The sequence below is a fragment of the Myodes glareolus genome, chromosome 10 (genome assembly GCF_982192425.1).
Source record: "Myodes glareolus chromosome 10, mMyoGla1.1, whole genome shotgun sequence".
NCBI classification, from domain to species: Eukaryota; Metazoa; Chordata; class Mammalia; order Rodentia; family Cricetidae; genus Myodes; species Myodes glareolus.
Window position 1 is genome coordinate 75,822,022 of NC_142035.1, and position 14,877 is coordinate 75,836,898.

The 14,877-nt window shown below is 45.5% G+C and overlaps 1 protein-coding gene across 3 annotated transcripts in view; it reads left to right on the top strand.

Moving 5' to 3' along the window:
* The window catches only part of Ehf (ETS homologous factor), a 42,768-nt gene extending 28,202 nt beyond the window's left edge, over nucleotides 1-14,566 (top strand). For 2 of the 3 annotated variants that reach the window (XM_048443633.3, XM_085696695.2), the window contains exons 4-9: nucleotides 1,513-1,575; nucleotides 3,862-3,930; nucleotides 4,045-4,113; nucleotides 9,679-9,741; nucleotides 10,722-10,917; nucleotides 11,016-14,566. In XM_048443633.3, the coding sequence (XP_048299590.1) occupies nucleotides 1,513-1,575; nucleotides 3,862-3,930; nucleotides 4,045-4,113; nucleotides 9,679-9,741; nucleotides 10,722-10,917; nucleotides 11,016-11,115 (560 nt within the window). In that variant the 3' untranslated portion in view covers nucleotides 11,116-14,566. The remainder of the gene's footprint in view (nucleotides 1-1,512; nucleotides 1,576-3,861; nucleotides 3,931-4,044; nucleotides 4,114-9,678; nucleotides 9,742-10,721; nucleotides 10,918-11,015) is intronic. The other variant, XM_048443634.3, reaches the window with a different exon arrangement.
* The last annotated feature ends 311 nt before the right edge of the window (nucleotides 14,567-14,877 follow it).

The window sequence follows — 14,877 nt, forward strand, 5'->3', positions numbered from 1 at the left end:
ACACAGACACACACCACACACACACACACAGAGACACAGACACAGACACACACCACACACACAGACAAGACACACAGACACACACACAGACACACACCACACACACACAGACACAGACACACAGACACACACACAGACACAGACACACAGACACACACACAGACACACAGACACACACACAGACACACACCACACACACACAGACACACACCACACACACAGACACACACACAGACACACACAGACACACAGACACACACACACAGACACACACACAGACACACACACAGACACACAGAGCTGACCCACCGGAAAGTGAATTTATGTCTCAGTTGAGCCTGTGTCTGACAAGTGACCAGGGCTCAGTACATGTGAGCTCTAGAGCTGTGAGGACAGCCGCCATCAGCGGGGAGTGTGGCAATGTTGCTGGCAGCCACGACATCACTTTGGATGTCCTCATCTGGCACCCTGGCATTCCCTTCTTCCCATTCACCTCATGGTGGTGGTTACTCATTTTATTCTTATTGAAGTCACACAAAACAAGGCTCTATTATTTAAATAGCTTTCAGGAATCTTTGCAAAGAGCAGACTTCTAGGAGAAGAATTAAAAATGCCACTTTTAATTATGTGCATTCCTGTGAAGCTTTTCTCTGACAGAAGATTGAGGAGGGAGGCTTGGGAGGTGTGGTGACCATCTTTGACCTTCCTTGAATTGTTTGATCTTACCGTTCTTGCCTCTGAGTGCCAAATGGTAGGCGTTTCACCCTGGGCTTGTTATTTCTGTTTCTACACAGATCCCACTAGTTTGCATTTGTTGCATCTATATTTATACTGTGAATTGATTCATCAAATGTCCCGTATGGCAAAATATTGTACCTATTTTAAAGATGGGAAAACTGAAGGTCAGAAGTATGAACTACTGGTATCACAGGAGAGTATCTGGCAAGCACTGCAAGTGTGAGAGCTGAAGGCATAGGCAAAGGAAAGGAAACTCCTGGTATTTTATCCAGATGTGACTTATAAACGAATCTAATGAAGGTGGGGTTGATTGAGTTTAAGATCAAAGTCTTGAATGCTGGTGAAGGTAAAATGCCTTTCTGTGCGTTTTTACTTTCTTTTCATATGATATCTGAGTGTGAGAGAGCTTCTCAGAGGTCACATAAGTAACTCTATATAAGTTTAATCCCCCGACTTTACCGAGGAGGAGACTGAGACTGGAATAGCAACGTCTTGCAGCTCGTAGTATTGGAGAAGGTGACATCCTTGTTTATGACATTCTTTACGTCTAACACCAAGTAATCCAACTCGTACCGGTGCCTAGGACTAGGAGTTCTCTGGGGACAGAGACGGTCCCAGACTCGGGTGTGCTGAGGCTGGTGGGGAGACTCCCACTGACAAACCAGGAAAGGCAGCAAGATGGCCGACACTCTTCAAAGAAGCCTTATGTTCTCATTAACGTGTCAAGTTTTGACTCTGTCTGGGCCTTTTGACTTTTCCATCCGTCCTTCACAGGCCAGTGCAGCAGTGACCTTTTCCAGTCCACACACAATGTCATTGTCAAGACTGAGCAAGCAGGTGAGTGCCGGGAGGCGGAGCCAACTTGACCAGGCAAAGCCCTGAGGAGAAAAAGAGGAGGGAGAACAGGAGAGCATGGGTAAAGAGTTGGCAGGGAATCCATGGAGGTGACTCCCCTGCCTCCAAGGGGCCACCCTGCCATAAGCCTCTTCCTTGCCCTTGGGACCAATGACCACTGATTATGTCTAATGTATGGATGAGTGCTGAGGCATCCCTCCCCTGGTCACGGTACCATCCAGATCCAAGGCCAGTCGCTGTGTAAATACGGACTTTAAGGTGGGCTTTCTTCTCAGAAAAAGTGAGACTGGGTTCAGAAAAGCAAGGGAAGAAAGAAGTCTTTGTTACGCACCCCTCCATGGGAGTGAGCTTCACAAGGAGGGAGATGCTGTCTTGATATTGCAGCTAGCATAGTCTCTGGGCCCTAGTGAGCTTTCCCCTGGGGAGGTTGAAGGTGACTGTAGAGCCCAGTCCTCGCGAGGATATTTCTGCTTGAAAGATCCTGTCCTGCCAGCTGAGCAAAGTCAACAGTTTCATAATGTCTGCGTTCATTTTTGTGCTCTTTCCTCTGTTCCCTAAACTTCATGGGCACACACAAAAAATTACGCAGATGGCACTGCTCCTGAGTCGCTCCCTGTGTCCACATCAGGTAGATTATAGGCCACGTGGGCTGGCAAGGTTTGCATCAGGTCTCCCTGAGGGTTGTGCGATAGTCACCAAGGACACGATCTGACCTGGGGGTGGTTTGAATCACTTGGCACCGAAATTAGCTCATGTAGTTATTTAATCTTTTATAAGGGCCCTGGTCTACCATTATTAAAGGAAAAAATAGCTGCCAAGCATATTAACCAGGCCTCCCTTTAACTCGGATGGTCTGTGTTTTGTAGGTCTGCCCAAGCTCTGGAGACAAATCAGGTTTTGGCTTAGAGAATGGCCTTGGCCTTACATATAACCCTGCTGCAGGGGCCAGGGTGATATTGGAGAGGCCCCAAAGAAGATGATAATCCTTCTTGACCATCCGGACATTCTTGTGTTGCTGGTTCAGAAAAGTTGAGCTTAAGGGTGGAGAAGGTCCACCCTGGGAAGAGGGGAGAGGAGGCTCACAGAGGGGCCAACGCCCCCAAGTCTCTTTGGAAGTTGTTTTTAGAGACAACAACAGATGTACAAGGTGACCCAACAAGGACAGAGGGTGTAACCCCAAGAGATTGGGCTTAGGGTGCCCAAACACGTAGCTGTGAGTTCAAATACCAGCTAAATCCCCATGTCGTAAACAAGAGGGCTTAACCAGTGAGTCAGGCATTATACTATTTATGCTATAAAAACAAAACACAGCTCAGCCAGTGGCTGCCATCCTGATCCTTACATGTGGAACTTGGGTATCAGGGAAGTCAAAGCAGCCCAGATTGGGGGCTAAGAGTTTGATGCCAGGGACAAGTTAAGAGCATCAAGCTCTTGGCCAGCCCGCAGAGCAAATGCTTATGTTGGCCTGGATCTGTCATTGTGTGGGAGTTGGGCTTTCTTGGGGCAGGTGGAAAGGAGTTCCTTCTAATCCACAATCTGAAGAGTGTGTCTCACTCCAACTAACTCTTGAGACATAGCATACAGGAGAAGAAACTTGGAGTGAGGGGGCCATTTTCTGCTTCTCCCAGAGATTCAAAGGCCCACCCATAAAAACTGTGTGATTTGGTGACATTTTCCACCTTCTCCGGAGTTTTGAGAATTTGTATCACCCTTAACCTACTTGGAGAAAACCTAGACAGCAACGACTATCACCCATCTTAAGAGTAGCTAGTCTCTGAAATTCAGCAGTGAAGGAACTGTAAGAAAACTGGCCTGGTTTTTCTCTGAAAGAAACACCATCAGTTCCCTATGACCCCCAGAAAGAATAATGCTCATTAATCCCTTATTATACTTTTCTTCATCTCTGACAAAGCCTTCCCTCCACTCCAAAGTAAAATTATTCTGGTGATTATGTGGTAGGAGTGAGGTCAAGTGAGGTCAAGCAAGGTCGGAGCAATTCTAGATGAAAGGAGCACTGGTCTAGGAGAGGACCTGGGAATAAAATGCGTGTGTCTCACAAGGTTAGACCCATAACAAAGCTAGTCTCATGGAGCTGGGAGAAAAATGGGCCGGCACTGCTATAAAGAGACACGTGGCTGAAGTAGAGTCTTACTCCTCACGGCTGCCTCTTCCTTCCCTCTGCCTCTTGAATGAGCAGACACTGAGAATGGGAATTCTTCGACCCAGAGATAACAATTGTTGACCTTCCCCATTCTCCGTTCCTCGCAGATCCTTCCCTTATGAACACGTGGAAAGAAGAGAGCTATCTTTATGAACCCAGCTATGGTAGCACAGTAGGTAACTAACTCTCAGACTCCGAAGGCCCTTCTGCATGCTCTTCTGCTTCGGTACTGTGTCATCAGGAGGGTCTCTCAATGTCCTTTCCCTTTCCTCCTTTTTTGTTTCCTGCAGACCTGCTGGACAGTAAAACTTTCTGCCGGGCCCAGATCTCCATGACAACCTCCAGTCACCTTCCAGCTGGTAAGCTGTCCAGACACAGGCTGGCTTTGCCTCCTGCCCACGCTTAGTAATTATTAATAAAACTTACTGCCGTCCTAACTTGCTACCTTGCTGGAGTCTTTCTCACTGAAAATCTAGGGAATGAACTGAGTTGCCATCTGAATGAGAAGTTGTGCTTCCCAGCCAGTATGTGCACACCAAAGGCTGTAACTAGCCACTCTCTCTAGACAACAAAGTTCCTTGAGTTTTCCTTCTTCTTCTTCTTCTTCTTCTTCTTCTTCTTCTTCTTCTTCTTCTTCTTCTTCTTCTTCTTCTTCTTCTTCTTCTTCTTCTTCTTCTTCTTCTCTCCTCCTTCTCCTTCTCCTTCTCCTTCTCCTTCTCCTTCTCTCTCTCTCTCTCTCTCTCTCTCTCTCTCTCTCAACACAAATTTGCTTTGGAGTTAAACCTGGTGAAATTATTTGTATTTATTGGTGAGAAGGCTAGAATTAATTTTCAATTACATCCCAAACACCCATCCCAGCATCCCCCTCCCCAACCCCAGACTAAACTTGATGGCTCATCAGTATTCTGCAGTCAGAGCATCGGCCCTGTGTCAGCTATGTTCTCATTAGTTGCATTGTCCTGATTGGATACAGCTAGGGTCTACCCATGCATGACACTTTGTCAAAGGTTATAGCCATAATGGCACACTGGGGTTAGGTCTGGGAAGGAGCTTTCAGACATTAGCTACATTTATATGTGTGCTATAAGAATTGGCTAAACAAAAAATTTCGTGTTGTTCCTTTACCTGGTTATTTCTGGACCTCTTTGGGTCTATGAAGGAGAGAGCTGGGAGCTAGTTTAAGCACCTTTGGTATTGTAGTTGAGATCTGAAGACAGCCCTGTCCTACAAGCCTTTAGTGTGTATCCTTCGAAGGGATTTGTTAAAATCTGGAAGCAAGGCCAATGTCAGAAAAGGAGTAGGGTACCTGTCACTATGGAGGAACAGGCCATCTGGGGAATTTTCTCTGGCAATTGTTGCCATCTAGAGAAGACTACCAGCTTCAGGACTGAAGAAAGCACCCAAGTCACCCATTAATTTCCACTCCAACTTCCTGTGGTACTACTTCCTGTGGTGTTACTTCCTGTGGTGTCACTTCCTGTGGTGTCACTTCCTGTGGTGTCACCTTCCATTCTTTCCTGTGGAGTCTTTGAGGAGGCAAAAGGTTTCCACTAAGGATAAAGTTGAACCAATTGCTCCCGGCAAACTCCAGGAAGTCACAACCCTATTACCTCACATCCAGGTCTGCCTGCGCCTCTCTGTGCCTTACATCTTCTAGAACACAGAACAGCAGGGACTGGAGACAGCCTACACCTGCGTGTTGTAATAGCAGGGAGCTGCTGTCTCCTGTGGCCACCAACTGTGCTTTCAGATGGCCCTTAAAATGAGCTTTATGAATCTGTCTCCCTCACCTTCACCACGCTCCTTTATCTCCATTATCTTCCTGCCGTAGTAACAGGCTTGAAAATGAGATGTATAATCCAAGCTTTCTATCTAAAAAAAAAAAAAAGTAAAACACCTCGGTGTCTGCTGTAGGTGGACTCTTTGGATTTTAGGTCTGGTAGGGACATTGATTGCAGCCATATATGTGTTCGTTCCTTCCAGAATAGTTTAGTGTCTGGTGGGTGGGGCCAGAATGCCCCCAAAGACCTCTGCCACCTGCTCTAGCCTTGTTATTTCAAGATCCTATAAAATAGCGTGTAGTTCAACGTCTTTCTATGTTTTCATGCAAGTTCCAGCTGAGCTAAGGCGAGGCTCTGTGTCAAATGATGGTCTCCTCGATAGCACAGGCAGGGAAGCCGGCTTTGTTTGGATTTTTTTCCCTTCTGCCCATTTCATAAAATGGCTGCCACCAGTATTCTGATCTGCTCGATAGTGCCAAAACCAGTCATGCCATCTCGGGCTTGATGTGTTTATCTACTGACTTACTGAGCCTCAAGCTAGGGTGGCACGGTCTATTAGAACACTAAAATTTGTATATCCCGTAAAGAAATGGCTCATGGCTGACTCATATGCAAATACATCTAATCTCTGCCTTCTTGTGAAGCAGCTAGGCTGAAAGCATAGGCTCTCATTTATACTGTGAACTTGGGTCTTGTCACTGCTTCTGCCCAGACCCCACGGACACCGTGACCCCAAGTGTCTGAGAGAGAAACAAGAGAAACCCAGGCTGGACAACCTCTATAGAGCTAGCCATTCTTTCATACAAATGAATCACTTGACCACATGACTCACTTCAAAGGTCTGGCTTTTGTTTTGTGGCAGTGGGGAGTACAAGGGGGCGGGAGGGAGGCAGTTGTATTAAATGAGCTCATAGATCAAAAGGCTTTAGAGCTAAGACTGGTAGGGTTTTTGTGACTTCCTCTGTACGTTGGCAAGAGAAGAATGTCTGGAAGAAACATTTATCTTTTTGAACTGGATTACTTATTCTCCCATGTGAGGATGGGAACATCTAGTCTCTCTCTCTCTCTCTCTCTCTCTCTCTCTGTGTGTGTGTGTGTGTGTGTGTGTGTGTGTGTGTTCCAACTTCAGGAAAAGGCTGTCATCTCAAAGAGAATTAATGCAGTCTTTTAATCTAGAGTCCACGAACTCCCTAAGTGAGCCAGGGATCCCTGAAATGACTGACCAAATTTCATTAGTGTAACACACTTGTATTTTCTGGGGGAGAACATTTAGATTCTCAGAGATACCATAGCCCCAAAGTACTTGATTCTGCGTCAGACTGAAGCCCCATGCAGAGTAAGGCCAGTGTGCCAAGAAGCTCTTGTGTTTTTCTGAAGCCATCCCTGGCTCTGAAATCATGGCCCTGCTTCCTCCTGGGTCTCATTGGAAAATGAGCTTTGCTTGTGGCCTGCTGGGTAAATGCCATTCTTTGTCTCCAGAACAACGTGGCCTTGTCAGGGTGATGTATCACTGGGAAACCGGGGTGGGTGCCAGACCTGTCTCAATGTCATCATGTCCTGTTGGGGTGTTGCAACCCTGGCCTGTGAAACTGCAGGGGGCCAAGAGAGGTATCCTTCTAATTCTGTGTATTGATCCTTTTGGATTTCAGAGAAAGCTACAGAAGACCAGGCCCCGCTGGCATCAATGCCAGGAGAGAAATTCTTACTTAGAATGAGGAGTTTCTCTTTTATGTAATCCCTCTTCTCATCACACCATGGTTTTTGGAGAAACTCTTGGGAATTTGGATGTGTGAGAAGCTCAGGGATGGGTGGGTGGGTGGATGGATGGATGGATGGATGGTTAGATGGACGGATGGGTAAGTGGATGGACCAACACACTGGGAAGTATAGAACCAGTCCACAGATTTTTATCCCTTTGTCTTTGTTTTTGTGAAGATACCGTGGAAGTGGATTGCCTCTTAGAAAGTCATTTGAGAAGTGTGTTGTGTGACCAAAGAGCCTCCTTTTAGGAAAGTGTTAGGAGCAAAGCTTCTGGGATCCAACTCTTGATATTTACAGCCAGGCTCTACTGTCAGGCTGTTTCTTGGATTCTCCATAGACGCAAACCCAACCTTATAGGGTTTTTGTATGAGTTATACAGTGGTACCTACCTTATATTATTATTGTATGAATGGCATAAGAGAAGTCAAGGAAAATGCTTAGTATTGTGACCATCACATGGCAAGAACTCAATAAACAGTAGCTATTTTTCTTAAGTATTTTATGTTATCTTGTCTTTACTGTTGGTACTGCCTTCTTGGTACGAGTGCTCTCACCCTGAGCCATAGCCCCAGTCTGCTTAGTCTCTTTAGCTAACTTTTGTGGTTCATAAGCTCTTTTTTGAACAGTGGCCTGCTCTCTGAGATGTATGCCTGGACCCCTCCCTAAGCACAGTGTCGATGAGTCTAGAATGCTCTCAAAGACCTTACCAGGGATCCCTATATTAGGAAGTTTTACCATAATGCCACGAGAAGAGACATGTTTTGCTTAATTTCTTTTAAGAATTGACGTGTATTTAGGAACATTTTGTATCAAAATTGGCTAGCTATTGGTTATGGGGCTTGGGATGAGATCATCAATGGTCCGCCCAACCCCTGAGTTACCCTTGAACATATACAAACACAGACACACACAGACAGATATAGACAAACACAGACACACAGACACACTCACACACCTGGGGGGCACTAAGTTGTTAGTTTTCCCTTTCTTTAACAGTTTTTCAAAATAAAAAGACGTATTTGTTTTTATTTATGCACACGAGTGTTTTGCCTGCACATATGTGTGTGTACCACTGGTGCGCCTGGTGACTGTGGCAATCATAAGAGTCATCAGATCCCCTAGAACTAGAATTGTAGATAGTTGTGAACCACCATGTGGGTACTGGGAATCAAATTCAAATCATCTGCAAGCGCAACAAGTACTTTTAACTGCTGAGCCATCTCTCCAGTCCCTTCTTCTTTTAAAAATTAATCCATAATAACATTATATTCATGAGCCATGCTGTGACAGTTTGGCAGTTTTATATAATATGTGATAATCAAATCAGGCTTGACAGCTAGTTAGTGTCCCCACCTCTTAAATGTTCACCATCTCTGGGAGCCTTGGGACTTCTTGGTTCTGGTTCTTTGTAATCTATGTGATAAATCCCCAGGCTTTATATTTTCATCCTACCACCTAGCAGACAATTGACCTTGTTCCTCCAGGGTAGCTGCTCTCATGGCATGTCACCCAGTCTCCTACTGTTCCTCTTGTCCCTGCTTGATCTCTTGCCTCCTTCAGTCAGCTTTGGCTGGGATTAAATGCGTCAATCTGTCATATATACCTGAGAACATCAGCGGTTTAGGTTTTAGGAGAATTTTCACATCATAGATCTGCCTCTGTCTTCTCCTCTCTGGAGACAATGAAAGGGTTACCATAAAGAGTCATTTGTTAAACTAATCTGTGTTTCCATAGTCCACTGTGGCCCTCTGTGCTGAGCACAGGCCACTCAATGGCCCCTTTGTCAAGGTGATTAAAATGTAACTTTGCATGCCAAAAATGGCACTCCTCTGGCTTAGACGTTGTCCTTCGTTGTTATGAGTGTTTACATTTTTTTATTATGTTATAAAAACATCCTTTGGATGATCTAAATCTTTCCATGGTTTACCTTCTCTCTCAGAATGAAGCAGAACAAAGTCCTTTCAAAAATTTCTGTAAGGCATTAATGATCAGAACTTCACTTCCCATCCCTGTGCCCCTTCTTCACATCCGCACTGGCTTCTTTCTGTGCTGTGTAAACACTTCATGCACAGTGACCTGAGGCATTTTGCACTTACTGTCTTTATATCTGGAAAGTTCGTCCCCAGGTACTCTGAGTGGCCACCTCCCCTACATCCCGTGGGTCCCTTTGTCACAGAAGTCTTCTGTGTCTCTCTTATATTAAGTTGCAAACAAGTCCCACTTCTCTGCCTCGACCCCCATTTCTACCCTGCAGTATTTTTCCCCACAGTGCGTCTAACATACAGTGGGGGGGGAGTAGTCTGTGGATAGTGACCAAGTGTGTTGTGAGAATGATACTTGCCTGAGGTGTGTAAACTGAGGGGCTCTCACTTTTTCCCTTAGCAGAGTCACCTGACATGAAAAAGGAACCAGACCACCCCATAAAGTCCCACACCAAAAAGCACAGTAAGTTGTCTGGCAGTATCGCCTCTGTCTCCACTCCTTTGCCTCTAAAGGGGGCTTGTTTTCTATCAAGGTGACTCCCTGTTGACTGTTTCTGAAAGCCGGGCCTCTTGGGGATTTCTCCCTCATCTTAATTTCTCTAGAACCAGGGCACTAAGTGGATAAGAACTTGTGAGCATAGGTTATAGATTTTCCTTTGTCTAGGAAAAACCAGAATAGAACAAGGAGGGAGTTGGAAAGGAGTGGCTGGCATACATCACTCTTTCTTCGGGGGAGGACTGTTTATTCTGAAGACTCAACTCTGCTCTCTGGGAATCAGATTTCCCCAGGGAGAAAATCTTATGGACTCATATAGACTTTCAGAGACAGAGAACCGTCAAAACTGTACAACCTAGAAATGACAGAGACTTGGGGTGTCTTAACTGTCTGCTCCACCAGCTTGTCTCATACAGGTAAACTCATACAGTCTCTTGAGTTGCAAGGGGAAGGGGCTCTGACATGCAACTCCTGGAAGTAAAATCATATTTCAGGAGCTGCCTAGCTTTTAAGCTGGTTCCTCTAACCCCGGTTTGCTAACTCCCCTGGCCCAACATGCTTCTGGAGTTAAGGCTCTAGTGTTCTACTGACGTCATGGCTGGAGCACAGCTGTAGGGTTGGAGTAACTAAAACAAGTGACGGATTAGATAAGTGACTGAGAATTGCTGTCTGAAACGAAACCCGGGCCATTTGTGAACAGTAGAAGAAACTTGGCCTGGATTACACAGTTAACACCAATTCTCTATTCCTGGCTTTGCCAGTAGCCAAATGCCACATTGATTAAACCACTGAGCTTCCCCACACCTTGGCTAGACGAGTTGTTCGTTCTTACAGTGACTACCCGGTGATTCTGTATCTCAAGGAAGACGCTGTAACTCCACATTCTCTCTCCCTCCTGTTCTCTGATCCGGCCCGTTAATAAGTCATCGTGTCTTGCTTTTCATCAGACCCAAGAGGGACTCACTTATGGGAGTTCATTCGGGACATTCTCCTGAGCCCAGACAAGAACCCAGGACTGATCAAATGGGAAGACCGTTCCGAAGGCATCTTCAGGTTCCTGAAGTCGGAGGCCGTGGCTCAGCTGTGGGGGAAGAAGAAGAACAACAGCAGCATGACCTACGAGAAGCTCAGCCGGGCCATGAGGTGAGCACCTCCGTGTTCCTGAAGGGCAGGGCCACAGGCGCGGGCACTCCCTGCCGTGCTCAGGCTGAATGGCCACCTTACTCATCTCCTTCTTACAGATACTACTACAAGCGAGAGATCCTGGAGCGCGTGGACGGACGACGGCTGGTCTATAAATTCGGGAAGAACGCTCGTGGATGGAGAGAAAACGAGAACTGAGGCTGCCGACCCTTGGGACACAAACCAAAAACACACAGCAAATGGGTTATATGATCGATGAAGAACTAGACGTAAATATTTCAAAGACTGCTGTTCAGTGATATTTATGTACCATGAAGGGACAAAAAACATCGACTTCTGATGGGAAGAATGAGCACTACAGCTGGCGAAAGCAATTATTTTGTTACTTTGAAGTATGTCCTATGTGGGGAACAAATGTACACAGTTTTCTGTGAACTACGAAACTGTATGTGGTTGTGATTCGCTGTTGTCTCTGTTGTGATGTTCTTTTCTTCCCCCAAGAACAACAGGGCCTGTAGCCTTGTGCTTCTTGCTAAGAGGAAGGAAAAAGAAATAAGAGGGCATTAAATGTTTTCATTTACAAAATGATTTAGAAGAAAACAGGTGACATGTTCTCTACACAGAAGCGTCCATGTGACTTTCTCAAGAGAAATGGGATTCATTGGTAGGACAAAGTTCAGGGTCTCAGATTGATGGAATCAACCCAAAGGATGCTGAGAAATTTAACTTGACTTAGGAAGCAGTGAGTAGAGGGGGGGGGGGAACTTCCATAAGCCAGAGTGGCCTGTGATCACTGCATGATTACATGCCTGGGAATGCTGACATAGATGAAAATGATGGTGGGGGAGGCTTTACCTTCATTCATGGATGATTTTCCTGCACTCCCTTTACCCTTGGATGGTTAAGAAGTCATTGGCCACATGCGCTTACTTCTAGCTGTGTAGAATTCAGCCCAACTACTGAAAAATAAGCAGGAAACGGAGGTGGTGCTATGGGAATGACGGACGAGCGTGCTCTTGTTTCTGTAGTTTAAGGTTTCTCCCTGGGAACAGTTGACATTTGGGGCTGGTCCATTCTTTGTGGTGGGGGTTGTAGTATGCATTGTAAATGTGTAGCAACACCTATGACCTCCATCAGTATTTCATACCTGTGACAATCCAAAGTATTCCTAGAAACTGTCAAATGTCTCCAGGAGGGCAACAGTACCCGTGAGTGAGAACACCAAATGAACCAGTCAATATGAAAGACAAAGAGATTCAAAGAACCTTCCAGTCTCCAGAGTAAAGAAGAAGCAAGACCTTGAAGTCAATATATATTTAAATAACAGGGACAATAGGATGCGCTAGATGGAGGAGATTTCTTTTTTTCAGGAAGCCACATGAGAATTAAAGTCAGATAAATGCAGTCACGTAGCAGGAAGTACAAGAGGAAATGTTTGTGCTGGGAATGCAGAGAGAAGCTTATATTGCAGAAGGAAAATTCTGTGTGTATATGTGTGTGTGTATGTGTGTGTGTGTGTGTGTACTCACGCGTGTGGGTGCGCACATACCTGTGTGTTTATGTGGGGTGGGGGCTGTGTGCCTCTGTGTGTGTATGTGCTCAAGTGCCTGTGTGCTTGTGTGTGTGTGTGTGTGTGTGTACTCACGCGTGCGGGTGTGTGCATACCTGTGTGCTTATGTGTGTGTGGGGGCTATGTGCCTCTGTGTGTGTGTGCTCGAGCGCCTGTGTGCTTGTGTGTGTGTGCACGCGCGTGTGTGTGATGTGATGGTATTAGGGGCATCTGCCTGTTTTCTCTCTGCTGTTCCTTGCATGGTTTCTCCTGCTTTGGTCTAGGGTGGTGAGGCCATTCTCTGGGTTCACTTTCCAGAAGCCTGTGAGTTTCTTGGATTCCTGTAACTGGCTTTGGCTCTATCAACAGCTTCTTCACCACAGAGCTATCCTTGTTAGGAGAGTCTGGAGAGGACCGGTGGGAACAGTTCTGCAGATAAATAGATTGTGCTGTTTGCCGAGAGTGACGGTTTCTTGGCACCCAGTGCCTACTCAAATAGGCTGTAACATTGAGCGCTCTCATATCTACTTTCTTGGCTCTGCTGTGTTTTCTACGTGCTCTTCATGACTTGGAGAAAAACTCCAGGTAATGATGCTATGCCAACTTGGGGTGTAGTAGAGTGCTCCCCACCACAGTTTGAAAGAAACGAGAAAGCTCTACAGAGAAGCCCCTCTTTCTTTAAGGAATAGTCACTTAATTGATAAGTTCATCTGTGATTAATTGACTGAAGGCTTACTAAATAGAGTCTCCTTGAATATGCCTAAGTGTCATATTAGTGGTTTCCATGGGAACCTAAGTCAAGTAATGGAACATTATTACTTCACATGACTCAGATCATCAGAGACTCCTATATGACTTGATAAAATTAAGCAAGGACCTGGACCCCAGCTTCTTCAGCGTACTGCCTGAGTAGGACAGATCCAAGGCTACGAGATCCACACAACAGTGCCTTCCTTCAAGTTCCTGTCTGGTTAGACTGTAAGCCCTCTGAGGGCAGGGACCAGGTAAGGATCCTTTTACCTGGGATGCAATAGGATAACTATTCACTGAACGAGTGGCGACTGCCTTCTGGGAGATTCCTTTGACTGGGCAGGCAACAGTCATGTTCCTAACTGGGATGTGAGTCGCTTCCAAACCTCCAAGGACATGTCCTGTGTGGTGACTGGTTTACTGTGACGCTCTCCTCTGCCTCCTGCCTGTGCTGAAAAGACGTTCAAACAGGCTTCCACACACCAGTGTCTGCTGGATGGCAGTTCTACTGCCTTATCCAGAACTGTGAGACTTAAACTGGTTACAAGACGCCAGTAATGAACCCTCGACCTATTTAATCAATGAAGATTATAAATGTGTTTATATGATGTCAATTGCTATTTAAGCATAAAACCGTTCTCAGTTTTAGTATTTAGGGGTTGGTTTTTATTTTTTTTCCTTTTTGAAAAATGCTGAGGGATATATTGATAAGGTTAGCCATGCACGTTAGATGTTAGTTTTGCAAGTGTGTCATTTTTTAATGTATAAAATATAAGAAAAGGGAGATTACTAAGAGGGAGGAGCAACTGCATTATTCTTCAGTAGTTAAAACAAAGCACCTGTTCGGTGCCCTGTGCATTGTGGAGCATCACGTATGTGAGGAGTGCATGTGAGGGCATAGGTGGTGAGAGACTCCTGATCTGGACCTGTGGAGGAGAACTGTCCATGAGATTGGAACACCATCCTGGCATTCTTAGGGTCACAGGTGGATTACCCTCAGCTGGGAGGCTCACGATTCTGCTCTAGAATAAGGGAGGCCATTAAGAAAGCCAAATTTCTTGGAACTGTGTCTCGCAAACTTTTGAAACATGTGGGCTTCAGAGTTTAGTTGAATTGGGGTTAATCATTCTGTAGCTATAAATTTTGTTCTTGCCATCTGGCTTCTGGGTTGATAATTGGTGGGCAACAACCCTACTGCCACTGTTTGTTTTTTTAAAGCAGAACCTACCCCCTTAAACTGCTAAATCCAAGCAATGTCTGTTTAATGAAAGAATTCTATTTTTCAAAAATATGTTTTTATGTGTTTGTTTGATGGGTCCCAGAAAATACTAATAAAAACCACAGAGGCCATGCTGGAGATGTGTTTCCTTCCTCAGGGTAAACCACCCTGCAAATTAAATGCAGGGACAGAATGTGCACAACTTCAGCTTCTGGTTACTAGTCAGTGTTTTTTTTGTGTGTGTTTGTTTGTTTAGATTTATTTAATTTGTGTGTATGTGTGTGTGTGCTGTCTGTTTGGTATAGCATGCTCTTCCGGTTACCTAAGCCTCCCTCTCTTAGACCCACCAGTCCTTTACTGGGGTGCTTTCTTCTCAGCTCTCCCTAAACCCCACCTGCTCTAGTCCTCACCCATCGCTCATTCTCCTTGCTCCACACATCTG